This window comes from Meleagris gallopavo, chromosome 1, assembly GCF_905368555.1.
Source record: "Meleagris gallopavo chromosome 1, MGAL_WU_HG_1.1, whole genome shotgun sequence".
NCBI classification, from domain to species: domain Eukaryota; kingdom Metazoa; phylum Chordata; class Aves; order Galliformes; family Phasianidae; genus Meleagris; species Meleagris gallopavo.
In genome coordinates this window covers 40,450,996-40,467,614 of record NC_139404.1, presented here as the reverse complement: position 1 = coordinate 40,467,614, position 16,619 = coordinate 40,450,996, and the positions used below count along the sequence as shown (strand labels likewise).

The window sequence follows — 16,619 nt, the reverse complement described above, 5'->3', positions numbered from 1 at the left end:
AAACCTCAAACATAATCCACTCTGCTTGATATGCTACAAAAAGACACTTTGCCAAAACTAATTCCTGTTGGACCAGGGGTGAAGTTTTTGAACTGCAGTTTTCAGCACAGACAAGCTTGTTGAATGATTTTGCAGAGCACCTCTGGGAAGGCTGAGGAAGGAGTAACAGCCTGATGAGTCCAGGTTTCAAAACAGAGTACTAGAGTCCATGTCCCAAAATTGTTTATTTCCTTAAATTCTTAGTATATGCAGAGGGGAAAAATAAAGTCTAGCCAGTAGTTAATAACAGATTCGCTTCTTATCTTTGTGTTATTTAGGATTCCCATATCAGAGATATTGTTGGACTGTGCAAAAGGGAAAAAATATATATTTACTATCTTTGTTTTCAGTCCTCTACAGACATTAAGAAAGAATATTGGGCTTTCTGGCATCCTGCTGAAGGAGCAGCAGGTATCCCACAGTGACTTGGGTTTCAAAGGAAATTACAGCACTGCTGAAGAACTGAAAGAAAGAATACTGACACTGGAGAATAAATTTAGACTTTGAACTGAAGTGTAAACCACTTTCCTTCAGCTCTCCAACTTATTTAGCATAACCAGACTGTTTTGCTGCGGCTGGACTGACTGCCTGTGGGATGCTCAAATGCTCTAGATAACTATGGCTGTTTCCCAAACAACTAATGGCTATTCTTTCTATGCTTTCTCATCGACCATGGCAGCAGTTCTGCCATTTACATAGCCCTACACTATTTTCAGAGAGCAGTATTTTTATTTAACTTCCAAACAATTTCAGGCAGTTCACTTGCTGGTATGAGCTTTCTGTTTTTAAGCTGTTATGACTGGCAGACAGAAAAAGTATTTTCTATTTCTTTTAAGAACACTGAAGCATCCTGAACTACATTTACTCCTCAAAAACACTTTTGTTTTAAAAAAGAAAAAAAAAAAAAACCCACAACACAGTATCTTACATACACCCCAATAAAAGACATATATAGATAAACAAATTTATGTATTGCTAACAATATTTAAAATGTGTTAGTCTCTGAATGTTTTACATACATAAAATAATTTAATTATTGGGTGGATTTCCATGTAGAGTAAATGGTGTAAGGGTTATTATTGAGGGTTGGAAACATTTTACAGTCAAGAGAGAAGTTATAGTTTATTTACAGTTTAAAAAAAAAAAAAAAAAGCCAAATTTAAGATTCTGATATATATATAAACCAGAGCACAAAAGCTCTACAACTACGAGCATGGATTTTGATATATTTATTTATATTATCTGGGGAGGGGAAGGTGAGGGGCAACTGTTGGGTGAGCAAAATTTGGGTACTAAAAATATATATATTTATGTTAACAGGGAACAAAATTAATTCAAGTTTGGAACTTTTTTTTCCTATACTTACTTTTTTATTTAAAACAACTCCTAAAGCAAATGTGTTTGATTGCTGCAGTATTAAAGATATAAACTAAAGAGGAAATTATCACTACAAAGAATTTGATATGGAAAAAAAATAAATTTGCAATTTTAAAACCCATTTAAAATAAGAAACATCCTTTTTTTTTTCCAGTTCAGATGAAAAGGCAGGTATTATGTTCCATAGGTGAGATAAAAGAAGCTAAATTTAGCTTTTAGGACTCCTTCAATTTAGCCAATGGCAAACAAAACTCTAAACTAGGAACCCAAAGTGACATATAAACTACATATGAAACAAAAATGCAATTACTTTTTATGACTGCTCAAATGAGCATAGAGCCACTCCACACATTTTTGTTCAACTAAGAAGCTTCATAATGTCAGAATTCATACTTGTGTCTTCACATTCACAGGTATGTACAGAGGCAGTCCTTGCCGATCCTATGTTAAACTGATGATAAGAAATGAAGCAAACAAACGAAATGTAATAAACTATGAAGTTCCAGAGGCTGAAACCAAGGCTATGCCAAAATGCCAAAATGCCAAAAAGCAAAGCAAATTCTACAAATCTTCTACAGTTGCCAATATAGCAGAATGAGGCAGGAAGATCTGACAAACTTGTCACAAATGAAAAAAGAAGAGTAGGATAAGGAAAAGGAACATTATAGTTGAGAAGCGTATTTCAATATTAGACTATCTTTTAAAAATATTCAGCAAAATTGAAAGATTTATAGTTATAAGAACTGGGAGTAGAAGGAAGAATGAAAAGACAAGAAGCGTCTCTCTACTTGTATGGAATGACAACTATTGTCTGACAACGCCATGTTGATTCATCAGTCCAGGTGTAGGCACCACAGTGGTGTGGTAATACCTCTTCCAGAAGTACCTGCTTCCTCCTGTATTCCCCGTTGAAAATAATGTTGTCACATATATTTAAATTTATTAAGACTTCAGCGCACAGCTGAAGTTAAGCATCCACTGAGTAAAGGTACACAATTTGGTACAGCAGGTCAACTCGCTTCAGGAAGGATCTTCAAAGTTCACTTATAAATCTCACAGTAAGAACCAGGAACTAAAATTTCACCAGTAAATATGATCAAGAAACTAATACCTCTGCAGCAGTCTAACAGCCTAAGCTTCTTTCTGCTATTTTCTACTTCTTTATTCAGTGCCTTTAACAGTACAGCAAACATATCTGAACATGAAAGATTGTTATGGTGCGGACTACAAGGTACAAATTGGACTGGAAGTACAAGATGATGCTTTTTGAAGCTACTCCTGGTACTACAGAGAAAACTTGAGATAACAAGATGCAGTATCATTATAATTTCACATTATACACAAGGTAACTATGAGCAAAGAATGACTCAGTCTAATTGGAAGAGATGTGACAGCTACCACCCATTTTTAACTTTTTTGTTTGTTTTTACATGTTAGAAAGCTTCTTTCACTATAAAAGAACCCTTAAATAACGTGAACTGTTTTATATCCATTCAGCTGCTCATTAAGTTGAAGGCAGCAGAGAGAAACACTTGTGCCTTTCCCTCCCTGGTGACAAAATACACACACAGCCACTTCAGAACCCATAAACTATCTTCATCAGCCTTGCCTGTTTGTCCCCCAAGTGCTAACAAACCATAATGAGGCGAGGCTCAGATTACTTTAAAGATATCTGAAATACTAGTAATAAACAAAACAGCAAAGGAGCAAGCCAAACAACAGACAGGGCCATGGAATCTCAAATCCTGCTCTCACTCCATCAGCTAATGCTGGCAGCCACTGTGGCACACCCTCAGGGAGGCCTGGGCCTGCACAGCGCCATGGGCGGCCTTGGCAGGGTTGGTGCACTTGAGTCTCATGTGGTGTGGCTTTGTTGTTGTTGTTTTTTAGTTTTGGAGTTGTTGTGCTTTTTTTTTCTTCTTTTTTTTTTTCTGACAGACAAGGTGATCAAAGCATCACGCGCTTTGGAGTATTTTTTTCCACATTGTCAGTGATTGGCACAAACAGGCTGGAAAAGTGTAACTGCATGAAGGCAACAGCTGCTTGCAGGGCAGCAGTTCCCTCACCTAAGGCAGAACACTGCTTCTCTGGCTGCGCTTCTGCAGGGCCCCAGTGTGGGTCCTGACAAAGAGCTCTGGAAAGCAGTAAACACACATTTCTTCACTGAGGACTGAGAAGCCACTGGACAAATTCATCCAACAGCCTCTCAGCAGCAGAGAGATTATATTCTTAGACATACTGCAACACAGAAAACTTGATTATAAACCAACACCATATGAAATAACACCTTTCCAAGACAGTTCAGTCACATTAGCACATGGATGAACCGGTGCTAATAACTCACTTCTCCATCGACCTTATTAGCCAAGCACATCAGGTCAAGGCTGTCACATATCCAGTTGCAGAATGGTTTCCATCTACTAGGCCAGAATACAGATGGAACTACAAAAACAAATCCACTCCCAGCTCTAACAAAACTGCTCATGCAGATTTCTACTTTTTATCAGTTCCCAGCGGGGAGCTTTTGAAGGGATCCCTCTTTTCTCTTTAGCCTACAATAGAAGATGCTATTGTTCAGAAGCTCCTTACAGGAGGAGGAAGGATTAATGGAGCCTTCAGGGAAAACAACTCTGCAGATCAAAATGATCAGAAATAAGAAAACACTCATAAGGAGAAATGAGGAGTGGCAGCTTCTTCTTAGCAGTCCAGAAGGAAGAAAACCCATCTCCACTACAACATTTGACTGAACAGCCCATTGTATTTCTGTTTGAATAGCCTATTTATCACTGGCATTCTTTTTTTTTTTTTAAAGAGGCAAACAAAAATAAATTGTTTTTTCTACGTCAACTTCTTTTAGTTACTGAAGAGTACTGTGAATTGCTGATCTCCTAATGCTTTGGCTGGATTGGCAGCCAGTCTTGTCCAGTCAGGCTTGCCTGACGGTATGAGAAATAGAAAATACAATTAGCATAGTCAAAGCCAGGGATAATCTAGGAGGTATTCACAATAATGAATAGAGTTGGGTGACAGGTTGCTTTAGCTGGGAGTTTCTGATACCCAGCCTTGTAACAATGTGTGTGGGCTAGTAAATATTCAGCAGAAGTTTAACAGGATATTTTAAGGAGATTTACAGTCAGCTCAGTCATGTCTGTATCACCACACTGACATGCAGTCTTTGCTTTTGCATATCGTACGAGAAACTTAATGTCAGCTTATATGGCAATCATATATACATAAGTCTGTGCATACTGAGATGTCTATGATGAAAATAGCTCGCCTTGTCTCCTGGGAGCATAATACACAGTAGTTTACTTTCCAGACAACACTATACTGAATTCTAATACTGAACAAAAAGTGGATTTTTTTCTTTTTAATCACTAAAACTGGCTCAAAGCAGGTAGATGACTGTTTATACGGTCTGAGATATCTGGGGATCTCTACCAAGAACAAAGGCAACTTACTTTAATCTTTTAATACACATTTTGTCTTTTCAAGGAGCTCCAACATTTTAGTGCAAGCTTTACACTGTCACTAAATTGGTCTCACTGCATCTTACAATGACTGTGGTATTTCAGCATTTCTGTTTAGTTAGTTCTCTTTTTTTTTGCCCTCATACACTAATCTAGTATTGGGGGGAAAAAAAAAAAAAAAGTAGAAATCGGATGTGCTTGTTCAGACTTAATAAAAAGTCACTTACTGCAGCAACAAGATTCACAGTTTTACCTTCATTTTTATCTAGGGCAACAAAGCATACAATGAAGAGTTACAAAGTCAGACTGATGACTGACAAGTTACTCTAACACTGCTTTGGAAGGCACCTTATCTGCCAAATCCACTTTTACACTCTCTATCAGCTCACAGTAACATCTGCATTTGCTTCTCATCATCACAGCTTTTAGACTATGGCATAACTGCCTAACCAAAATGCACAGTCCTGTCAGCAGATGACTTCACATCATATAATGGGCTTTGGAGCAGCAAACTGGAAAAACTCAAGTGTGATATGTTCAAGCGCTGTCAAATTTTTCTTTCATACACAGGCAAAGCAATCAGTGATCCCTTCTCACTCCTGATGAATTGCGAATAATGATGGCTTAGTCAATGCCTACACTGCACTCACAGGTGGTATTTTGACTGCTCTCACATAAACTTATTTGTGTGCCAAGAGCAGGACAGCCAAGGCATCAAGGATTCCCAGCTGGATCTGCTGTATATACTGAAACCACAGAACTACAGCAAAACACTGCTACCGATCCCTAAACGAACCAACGTACTGCCAGTTTGGATGTGTTTACACTAGCTGCAGTCACATTTCATTATAGCACAGATACAATCTTTGGGTGAAATAGCTGGGCAATGTTACCAAAGACATTTAAACATTAACATGAAGGTGTTAGTATTTGAAAGTAACTCTTTGCAGTACTTGCATACAGGAGGAACCACAGTAATTTCCTAGGCTGAATAGTATGACCTAATTTCCTCATTTTTATTATGTAGCACTGACATTATTTGCATCAGATGAAATAAAAAAACAAAACAAAAAAAAAAAAAAAAAAAAACCACCACCTTGCTAATGCTGTCCCTTACTATTTCTGTTCACAGCAAATAGAACATCCAGCAAACATTAGAAAAAGCTCCATTAGGTTGACTGAAACCAGACTCCAAATGGAAAACTATCAGGGTGGGGTCTGTAATACTCATATTCCTCCTTAAATTTCAAAATGTAGCACTAAGATCAATGAAAAATAAAGTGTCATCTTACCTTAGGATCTCATTTTCTGCATGGTGATGTGAAACCTGTGACACATAATCAGAACACATTCCTGTTTTTCCTCATTCTTACTGACGTATACACTGTTTTAAATGGAAATTTTCTGAGCATCTTCTTTAGAAACAGTTAACAAAATCAGACAATTCAAAGGCAAAGACAGATAAGAGAAAGTGAAACATTTATCATAAAGAGTAAAAATTACCTTTAGCAGGGTTTACTTTTATTCCTGACCTATACAGCATCTCCTCATTCTGCCAGTCCCCATTTCTGACAACAGTCTTGAGTCCATAGAAAACAATCAATGCAGCAGTGGAACAAAAAACCAAGTTCTTCAGAAAGCGTTTTTGGGCTTTGACATAAAGGGCTCTGACACCTACTGTAACCAGCAGGCAGAAGCCCATACTAGGAACATACAGCACACGCTCTGCTATTACAAAGCCAACATAGAAAAATAGGTTTGTGGCAGGAATAAAGGGCACTATTAACAAAGACAGAGACAGAATAACAATGTTCTCAGTTGAAGGAAGCTGTAGTTTCAGGATTTCATGCTTTCTTATGCCATTCTCTTCCTTTGATGCAAAACTTGACTTCCCCTCCAGTGTCTTATATTCCATTTCAGAGTGACAGCTATGCCCATTAGCATTCTGCTTGCCGTTCATTACACTTTTCCCATTGCATTCTCTTTCATTGCTGGAGCCCTTCAAGCTGAAGTAGGCGAGGAGGAAGAGTCCAACATAGAAGGCCACAGTGTGTAGATTTCTCCAGTCGCTGACTGCCTTCAGAAGAGGCACAGCATCCATTGACCAGTCAAAGCTGAGGGTGTCTGGACAGAATAACAGCCAGAGATTCTTTGTTGGCAAGTAAAGGAAGGTCAGCATTCGCGTGAGAAAACTGTCTGAATCAGCTGCTGGATTGTCAGAGTTGGAAAAACTTGGGGGCTTGTTGCCCATCCAGTATAAGCGGACACCCAGCAGTGCAGTCCCCCAGGAGGTCAATAAACCAATGCTGAAGAAAAGGTTCAAATTCTTCCTCTGAAAGAAAAAAAAAAATAAAAATAAACAATCATAAGTATAAATTAGCACGAGGTATTTAATTCACAAACAAAAGGAATCGAGAAATATCTCATACAACTATTTTTGGTAATGAAAACCAAGCACTGCAGGTCTATCTCAGGCGTTTGGTTCACAGAATGCTGGAGTGAACTGTACACTGCTGGCTGCAAACTAAAAGAACAGGTTCTTTCTTGTAAGCACTCTGAAGCTTGTATCAGAATCAAGTCTTGAGATTTTATAGCTGTCAGTCCTTGCTTATCACTTAACCCAAATAGCCGTGTAATGGTTTGAAAAATATGTAAATTAGAGGAATTTATGGAACATTACATGGATCTCCATATAACCTCCCAAATCCCTTTGCTTCTGGTTATGGCTAAACCAACAGTTTGCCTCAACAAAATTTAAAGTTACAGGACTGCTCCATTTTTCCTAACAGACACATTTCCTAAAGTAATACTTAAGGAATTTCACCTAACAACCAAATAAACATTCCAACAAGCCAAGAAAAGAAAAGAGACATTTTCCATGTTTAGGTCTTCCAGTTCCAGTTAATTACAATGTTCATTTGGAGCCTCAGATGTGCCTATTACTGAAAGCTCCATTTCATTTTGCATCTCACAGTCAAACAACGTTGTTTTTTTTTTTCCTTCAAGAGCACCATATTAAATCACTGCTTTAAAAATCTTTCACATCTTTATACTCATCTAAATAAAAATATGTGAAGCATTCAGATGCCTCCACCTACTCATGTCATCATACTAGCAACCATAAGCTGCCACTTATTCATGGAATAACTCAACATTTGCCAGCTGAAGCTGCTTGTTGGATTCTCACCCTCCCATTAGAAAGTACTTACTTATTCATACACTTGCAGAAACATACCACTTCTGCCTGAATGAAAATCAGAAGAAGCGAGACTTTCTCACCTATTTCTAGGATTGATGAGCTTAAATTCTGCTCTCAACTACAGGGGCACCCTAAACAAAAGCTGTTTTGTATTAATCTCTTTTTCACAGAAATATCTGTAAAAGCAAAAATATGAGTAATTTTTGTATTTTATTTTTTTAGATGCTTTCTGTAAGAACAGAAAAATTATTTGCCAAATAGCTCCAGACACAATGTAAGCACTTTGTTATTATTTCCCCCCATTATTACAAAAAATTATCTTTCAATCATCTTTCTTTTTATTAGGTCTGTTTTTTTATCCATCTCAAACTACACATTCCTGCTATAGTTATTCACTGAACGTTTCTTATGTTTGTTACTCATAAGTAAGACCTCACAGTGGAATTTTTTGTCTTATTTCTTTCAAACAGCATTTTTCTTCTTCATGGGAGCACTCTCTCCTTGATATCTTGACATATAGGTGACTATGCTACTCCATTTTAGGTTTGCTTTTAGTAGTTGTCTATCAACAGGTCAAAATGTAGTCATCATAATTTATTTGCTTATCTCACGAAGAAATTCACTCCCATTCACATTTCTGAGAGCTTTTCCTTGTGATTTTAAACTATTTAATGGCAGTTAGATTAATTCATTCAGTTTTGAGGAGATATGGAAGAATGCAAAGGAGGCATTAGCAGGGAACAAATTCATAATGAGAATGATTTACATATCTACATCAGATCCACTTGAAAAATGTTGCACTTTTTTATACATGAAGCAAATTCTGAGTCCACATATTTAATTTACTATATTGATTACATTTTTTTATTAGTTTCTGCATACTTTTATATATTGGAAATTCAATACCTTTTTAGTAGTAAACCAATCAAAATCCATATCTACTCTTTAAGATTAATATATTCCCTGGAAAGCCTATTGAAACAGACTACTTTGACTTGTAGGCTACATAATTCTTTGCAACCCACCTGAGGTACTGTTTTACCCCTACTTGATAGAACTGTCTAAATGACTTAATGTTATAAACTAGTGACCATGTAAACTAGTTACCACAAAAAAACCTAACTTTGTTTTTGGAATAAAAATATAGCCCACATTTCATCATTTGCATATATTCCCTCATAGTAAAAAATGATTTTCCTGATTCAACCTGCTCTTCCATTCAAAGTATATTTTGGTACACTAAAATCTTTGCCTTCTCCTCTCTGGCTTCATTATTTTCAAATTTGTTTCCTTCAAACATGCAGATGAAAAATTCTCATATGCTAAATGTGACCCTTTTTTGCTCTTTTTATATATCCTTCTTTAGTCTCTACAGAGGAGTACAGGAGACTCTTAGAGAAAAAATAATAAGCTGTAAAGTGGAAGATGGGGAGTTTTGTTCATTTGTTTGCTTGTTTAATTAGGAATTCAGAGCAGATCTTTGCTGGAAGACCACATAGCACTAAAAAGATTAAGACATCCTGAGTACTGAGCAAGTGAAACTTGATTAATAGACAAGAAGCAAGCTTTCATGGATTGCTTAGACTGCTTTGTTATTTTGTTAATACTTACTTAACAACCAGAGGGAAGTCTCCCTTTCCTAAAGTTCTAACAATTGCACTTTTCAACTAAATGCTATGAGAGTTCACATTACAAAGTTCTTCAACAATGCTCACACTGCAGCAGATACACCATTCCTCGTGGTTAACAGAGAAACCTGCTAAAAACTTTCAGATCTTCTTCATACATCATAAAACAGTAACAATGAAAAGTTTGCCTCTTGCTCCTAGCCTTAGAATGCAAACAATCTGGACCTCAAAGCTAATCCATCCTCACTGCTACAGTAATTATTTACAGCCTTCCTTTTAAGCTTAAATTTAAGATCTGCAAGGTCTGGATCCTCAGACGTTTTGGATCTATAAAGAACACCACATTTCTATACGCAGTATTGTGTTTCATGCTCTAAGAATACTTTTCTTTAAGACTTTACACCAGTGTCAAATGAAATATCTCAGCATACGAACAGTGGAGTTCAGAGGTATCCAAGTAGGTGATTTTCCATTCCAGCATATCTATCTATCATGCTGCAAAATACTACTTAAACCAAAGGAGGACCTCTGGCAAATTCCAGAGCTTAATTATTGGGCTATAGGAGTGGAGTGCAGGCTCTTCTCACTGCCTTAGAGACAAGTGGTCTGCATCCCTCCACAGCAGCTTTTTGACACGTGAGTCTTCTCAAAAGCCAGCAGTTGTACATCTTTTTAAAACTAACTACACGTTCACTGCAGCTACCAATAACCTGTGTAACACTGAGCTACCAGTGCAAATTTTTCATGGTTCAGATGACATCTTCTGGATTTAGTTAAAGAAAAAAATAAATACTAAAATAGTTCCCAACACTTAAAAAAAAAAAAGTTTATCACAGATAGAGTTGGCTCCAAAGGGGAATGACAGACTCATTTTTTTCCTCTCTCAACACTTAACCTCATGACTTTTGCACTAATATAGTCAAAGATAATTAGGCTTAGCTCACATTCTGGCTTTACTTTCTTCCAGGCTTTGTACAGAGAACCAACGAGAGGGGGGAAAAAACAATCAAAATATGACGTAATATCATCAGCTCACCAGTACACTTCCATCTGCAAAGAAAGTGCTTTCAAAATGAACTCTGCTTTGATAAGCACTTTCACCAGCAACTCTTCCCCTGCATGCACTTAGTGCAGCCCAGCAGCAGGAAGAGATCCTCGGTAATGCTTGGCAGCAAGGATTTGGATTACTGTACTCATGAGCCCTAATCCAGCCCATCTGCCATATGTTTTGACACCCCCATAAATCCTCTAACCTTTCATAAGTAGTCATTTTCATCTGGGGAAAAAATGAGCACTGATTTAGATCAGATTTAACATCTCTCCTGCCTGCTAACAGTCAAGTACCACCACCGCAATTTTAGTGCTTGTGACTGCAGAAGCCCTTTTCATCTCCCTACCAAAATCCATCTGCATGACCCACCCACATTGTACATTTCCCTTGCATTAAATCCTAATTCTTCACTCCATTATACTGCTCTTAAATAAGGCACTGCAGCAGATTGCTTGATTGGGCAGCCCCTGCCAAAGCTCAGTCATCACCTAAGCAGTATCCAAAGCATTTTCAAAAGACACACTTCTTTTAACCTCACCTTGTCCACTGTACAAAGCAGCATTAAACACAGCATGTGGTCAGACAGGCCAGATATCAAAATCGCCAGGGCTAACCACACACAATTTGCTATTTATAGAACTTGGGAAATACAGAAGATAAACTGGGTAAGTCATCAGGCATTACTCAAAAAAAGTTTCTTTTCCAACACAGAGATCCTTGAAAATATGTTGGCTCAAGAACTGGGGCTTCCCAAAGCAGCCAAATCACCAGACTAGGCTGACAGTATCTTGTTCCCTGACAGGATCGCAGATGAGCTGAGTCTAAGCTGAACCTGAGTTCAAAACCCAGCTGGGCCAGGAATGAGGCAGCTTGCCATAGCCTAAGTCTGGCCCCGTACTGAGCTGGCAGCAGCCTCCCCAACTCCCTCTCCACCTTCCCCACTTGTTTCCACTATTTTTGTTCCTGGCTCATGACCCACCAAACGAGGTCAGCTCATTTATATTGGACAGACAGCAACAGCAGCCTAAAGGCCTGCTCTTCCTTGGAGCTGGAGTTCTGCCTGCAGCTTTTCCAATGCTACGATCAATTTAATGCCATTTACTTTGTGTTATGAACCCATGTGATTCTTCTTGGGTAAAGAAGTTACTGCATTCATAAAGCAGCTGAAGAGTATGCGTACATATTTTTACTGTAATTAGTAAGTAGCACAATTTGAAGAGTCTTTATTAGAGTTGACTTGCATTATTAAAATTGAGTAACAAATAGTGGCATTTAAAATTTATGGTCTTTCTCTAAAATCTTTAATATGAATCTTTAAAAACAGAATAAGTTCCCAGTCTCTCAGCTGAAAAAATAGTTGCTGGAACTACCCTGGAAATGATAAATTGTGTTAAGAGCAACAACTGGATGAATGACCAAACGTAATACAAGAGCAGACATTATATACAAGAGAGACAACATTCCCTTGATAATCTGTGAGCACGAGCCATGCAAAAAAGAAGGCTCTCTGAAGGTAAGTCTGCTCAGCGTGACAATTGTGTAGCTACAGCCATCTACCTGGGCTCAACCCACTTAAACACAGGAGGTGACGAGTCCTCTGAGACTAAGATACTACACTTGAATGGCCAGACTGCCCAGGAGTACTGTCCAGCCCTGCAGTTATTAGGATACAGTTAGATATGTAGTCTAACAGCAGTAGCTGTATTTCATCGGTACAGGGGTTTTGCACCAAAAGGAGGATGCTGCACGTTATGCCACTGTGCAGCCAAAATGCTGAGGGCTCAATGAACATGCTTATTGGAAGGCAGAATTGGAATTCAAATTCATCCTCAGAAGAACAGATAAATGTACACAAAAAGAATGCTGTACAAAAGGCAAGGGCAACTCTGACTGCATAAAATTGCACCCACATGTGATGTGAAGCATGTGGTGGGCTCTTTTGAGAAACATCTGAGATTACAGCAGATCACAAGCGGCTCCCTTAAACCACTGCTTAAAAGGCAAACACCATACTGGATTGCCAATGAAAGCACACCCTTCTAGACACATGCTTCAAGTAATGTTTCCACTCTTCTCAATACAAAGAATTCCTAAAACTGTCTGCTTCCAGCACATAACTATTAGAAATAAATGGAGGAAACAGAGAGAAAGAGGTCAGAGGAGGAGAATGAGACTGATTAGTGATCTAGAAAAACATGTCCCATGAGGAAAGAATGAAGAACATAAGCTGTTTATGCATGACAGCTGCCTGCCAGTACAGAAATGACTACTGAAAATAGGAAAGGAATAATCTGTTTTCTACATCTTTGTCCAAAGGATAAAAATAATAAGGTTCAAGAAAGGAAGATTTCGGTTAGCTATCAGGAGACACTTTCTGCTACTAAGTACAGGGATGCGCTGCAAAAACCTGCCATGGAGATTGGTTCTACAGCTCTATGCTGTCTTTAAGAATAGAGTAAATTTGTGGGAAAGAACAAGTGCTGTCCCCATCAACCCAATCATGCTCCATTCATTTCTGCACTGAACACCAAAGCTTCCTGCAATCCTAATGTTTTAGTGTTTGCATCGCTTCAGCCAAAATGTTGGTTCAGATGATCCTCACGTTTTGTTCCCTCAGTTATATCAGTATTTTTGAACACTTCTAAAATCCAGCCAAATCTAACACGTTCTTTTGAAGCAAAAAGAATCATATATAATAATAATTTGCACTCTGCATCCATCAGTTTCAGGATGGTTTCTGTCATTATGACATTCTCTCTTCCTACAATAAAAATTACTGTGTACACATTCAAAATTTCAAGAAAAAAAAAAATATAAGGACAAGGTTAATAAAAACGTATCTGGAAGAGTCAATTATTATTTTTAACACGTCCACTATCATGTAAAATCTATATTTTCTCTTACTATATTCTATGCTCGCCTTATCTTCAACATAAGCATTTCTCTACTCCAAGATAAAAGCATACATGAAGGGAAAACATAAAAACACGACACAAAAAGGCAGATATTTTGTGTTGAGAGTTTTAGTATGACATCAAACAATGTAAATGTTTGTAATGTAAAAAAATAATAAAAATTCAAGCTTTCATTGATGCCAGCAATTTACACCACATAATGGCTACATACCAAACCAATCAAGTGAGAACATTAACAGCAGTACTGACTCCAAAGTTGGCGTGATAACGTTATAGTTTCTTGATGACATACAAGACATTAAAAAAAAAAGTTAAGGAAAAAAGAGTTAAGTAAATAATCCAAGCTGGGCTCTGCAAAATGCTAACAGCATACATAACAAAAAGGAATGCATGCTTGTGATTTTTTACATACTTTTTATAATATGCCATGAGACCCAAATAACACACACAAGCACAGAACACGACAGGATTTGCATTTGTCTTTGCACTGCTTTTTTTGAATAGCAATTCATGTAAGTTGAAAGGGACCTAAGGGAAAAATTACCCCTGGAGCGCTGACTACAAAGAAGCCTGAAGGTCTCAGGGAAGAGTGGCTAGGTTCAGGCTTGGGGTTACACCTGAGCAACCTCATAAGCAAAGCCCCAGGAAGAGAGGGAAGATCCTGCTGAGAAGGCAAAGCCTGCATGTGCTGTGCAACCAGGCTGTCGTCTCAGTAAGGAAACGAGTTCCCGAGGCTGAGACCCACAATGCCACTTGTATTTCCTGCATGGTAGCATGTAAGTCTGATCTGCCAATGCTTTTGAAATAGTCTTCTTGTGCATAGTGTTGACGAACACTGAGAAGTTACTAAAGCTCTGATCACTTGAACGGATGGATATGTATTTTTTTCTTCTAAGGGAAGTTTGCTGTATACAATATGCAGACATGCTTAAGGAGAAGGAGGCAAAGTATAAAATAACTCTTAGAGCACACATGCAATCATTCTTCCAGACCCACTCCAAAAATTATTGTGGCACATTTCATATGTTTCCTACACTAATAAGATGGTAATAAAGGAGATTTGAAGCTTAAGAGTTTGCTTAAGATTCAGTAGAAGAAAAACAAATACTGTAAGCGTGTAAATAGACAGATACTGACTAATGCAAATGAAAATTGATTTCATGAGTAAAAATGTCATTTATTCTCAAATTAAGCCTGTGGCAATGACTAATCAGCTCTATTAATCCAGTAGGAGGGAGTCATCAGTAACAAATTTCTGTACATGGGATAAACATCAAGCTGTTTCCAGTTTTGATAGAACAACATATCCAGGTGTCACAGAAATCCATCATCTAGAAGGGCACAGAACGAAAGAAATCCGCTTCTGCAGTGAAAAACCACCCAAATCTCATGTGTTGGGTTTTTTTTTGCTTGTTTGTTTTTTCACTAAGTCAAGAAAGTAGGGGGTTTGTATAATTGCATCTTTGAAGTATAGGGAAAGAACAAGTAGCAAAGCTATCTTGAATCTTCTTCCTAACAAGGAAAATATATTAGAAACTCTAATTGTAGTAAAGGTTAAACACAGATAAATTGATAACTAAAATTCCTAGTGATATACTCATCAGCTAGGAGGGCACTTTATATTATTACGGAAGATTCATTTAAGATCTTCCAAAAAAATCACTTTTAAAAAATATATATTAAAAGCTGATTTTGGCAAATATATTTTCAAATCTACTGATTCAGCAAGATAGAAAAAAGTAAAGATAATTGTTTAGTTACTCACAGCACATTTGTGTGAAAAACTCCATACTAGGCTAACATGATCTTGATGCAATCTGTTCATTCTATGCTACAATAACGTCACATTTCAAGCAGTGGGAACCACAAAGAATTGGAGAAGAAAAAGTAATGTACCAATGGCCATGAGTCTCAGAAAGTCTTCTGAAAAAGCTTCAAAAAAAGGCTTACATACTTCGGAGATTCAAAGTCATGAATACTAACAGTAAGACCTGACCAATAATACTGAGATCTTACAGAAGCAAGACGGGGAGAATTAGCATTTTAATAACAATTTCATTTTCCTCTCTTTTTCCATTAGATCAAGCTAGTTTCTTATAGAATCAGTTAAGCTCGAAGACTAATATAAAGAGAGGTTTTGCCATGTTCTATGTTAATTTCTAGGGAAGATTTTTATATTCATTCCCTATAGAATATACTAAATAGAAACGGGAATGAAAACCTATTAGAAAACAAATAGAACAAATTAAACATTTTTTCAGCAAATAGTACTGTCTAGATACATAAATAATGACCATCCAATGATTCTAGCAAGTAGCACTGCAACAATATCACAGGAATAGAAATACACAAACACATATAAGAATATTTAACCAATAAAAAAAAACACAAAAACCTAACACAAAGTTGGGAATTGTGTTTGGGAAGAATTATGTAATACTCAAATGGAATATCCTCTACCTTGTTTCCCTACACATGAAATACGAAGATTATCTTGTGTGTGTGTTATTTTTTCCTACTTTTATTTTAAATATCTTCTTAAAGGATATTAAATACAGCCCTTTTATAATCATGAAGTGTATTATTAGGGTTTGATCTAGAGATAGAGTAAAATGTAAAGCAATTACTGACCTCAGTAATGCAAAATCATATCCTTAATAATCCAAATAAAAAGAGAGCTATAAAAAATGGTGAACTAGAATATGGATGACAAAGCTTAATTCATGTCATGGGACTGAAATTGGCATGGTGACTCATTATGGTCCATTAAGCTAATATGAAGAAATGAGGCAGCGAGCAACCTTCTGTGAACCAACACCAAAATACTTCTCAACCAAACTATTAGGGGGTGAAGTACATAAAAGAGGTCAATCGTTGGTACTGTAAGAGGTATGCTAAAGCCCAATTATATTAAACTTACATGAATGTCTGATTTTTAAT

At 37.2% G+C, this 16,619-nt stretch overlaps 1 protein-coding gene across 1 annotated transcript in view; it reads right to left on the bottom strand.

Moving 5' to 3' along the window:
* Window positions 1-16,619, bottom strand: part of TMTC2 (transmembrane O-mannosyltransferase targeting cadherins 2) — a 235,291-nt gene that overhangs the window by 85,994 nt on the left and 132,678 nt on the right. Inside the window, exon 3 of the mRNA XM_085222126.1 lies at window positions 6,390-7,218. Within this exon, the coding sequence (XP_085078252.1) occupies window positions 6,390-7,218 (829 nt within the window). The remainder of the gene's footprint in view (window positions 1-6,389; window positions 7,219-16,619) is intronic.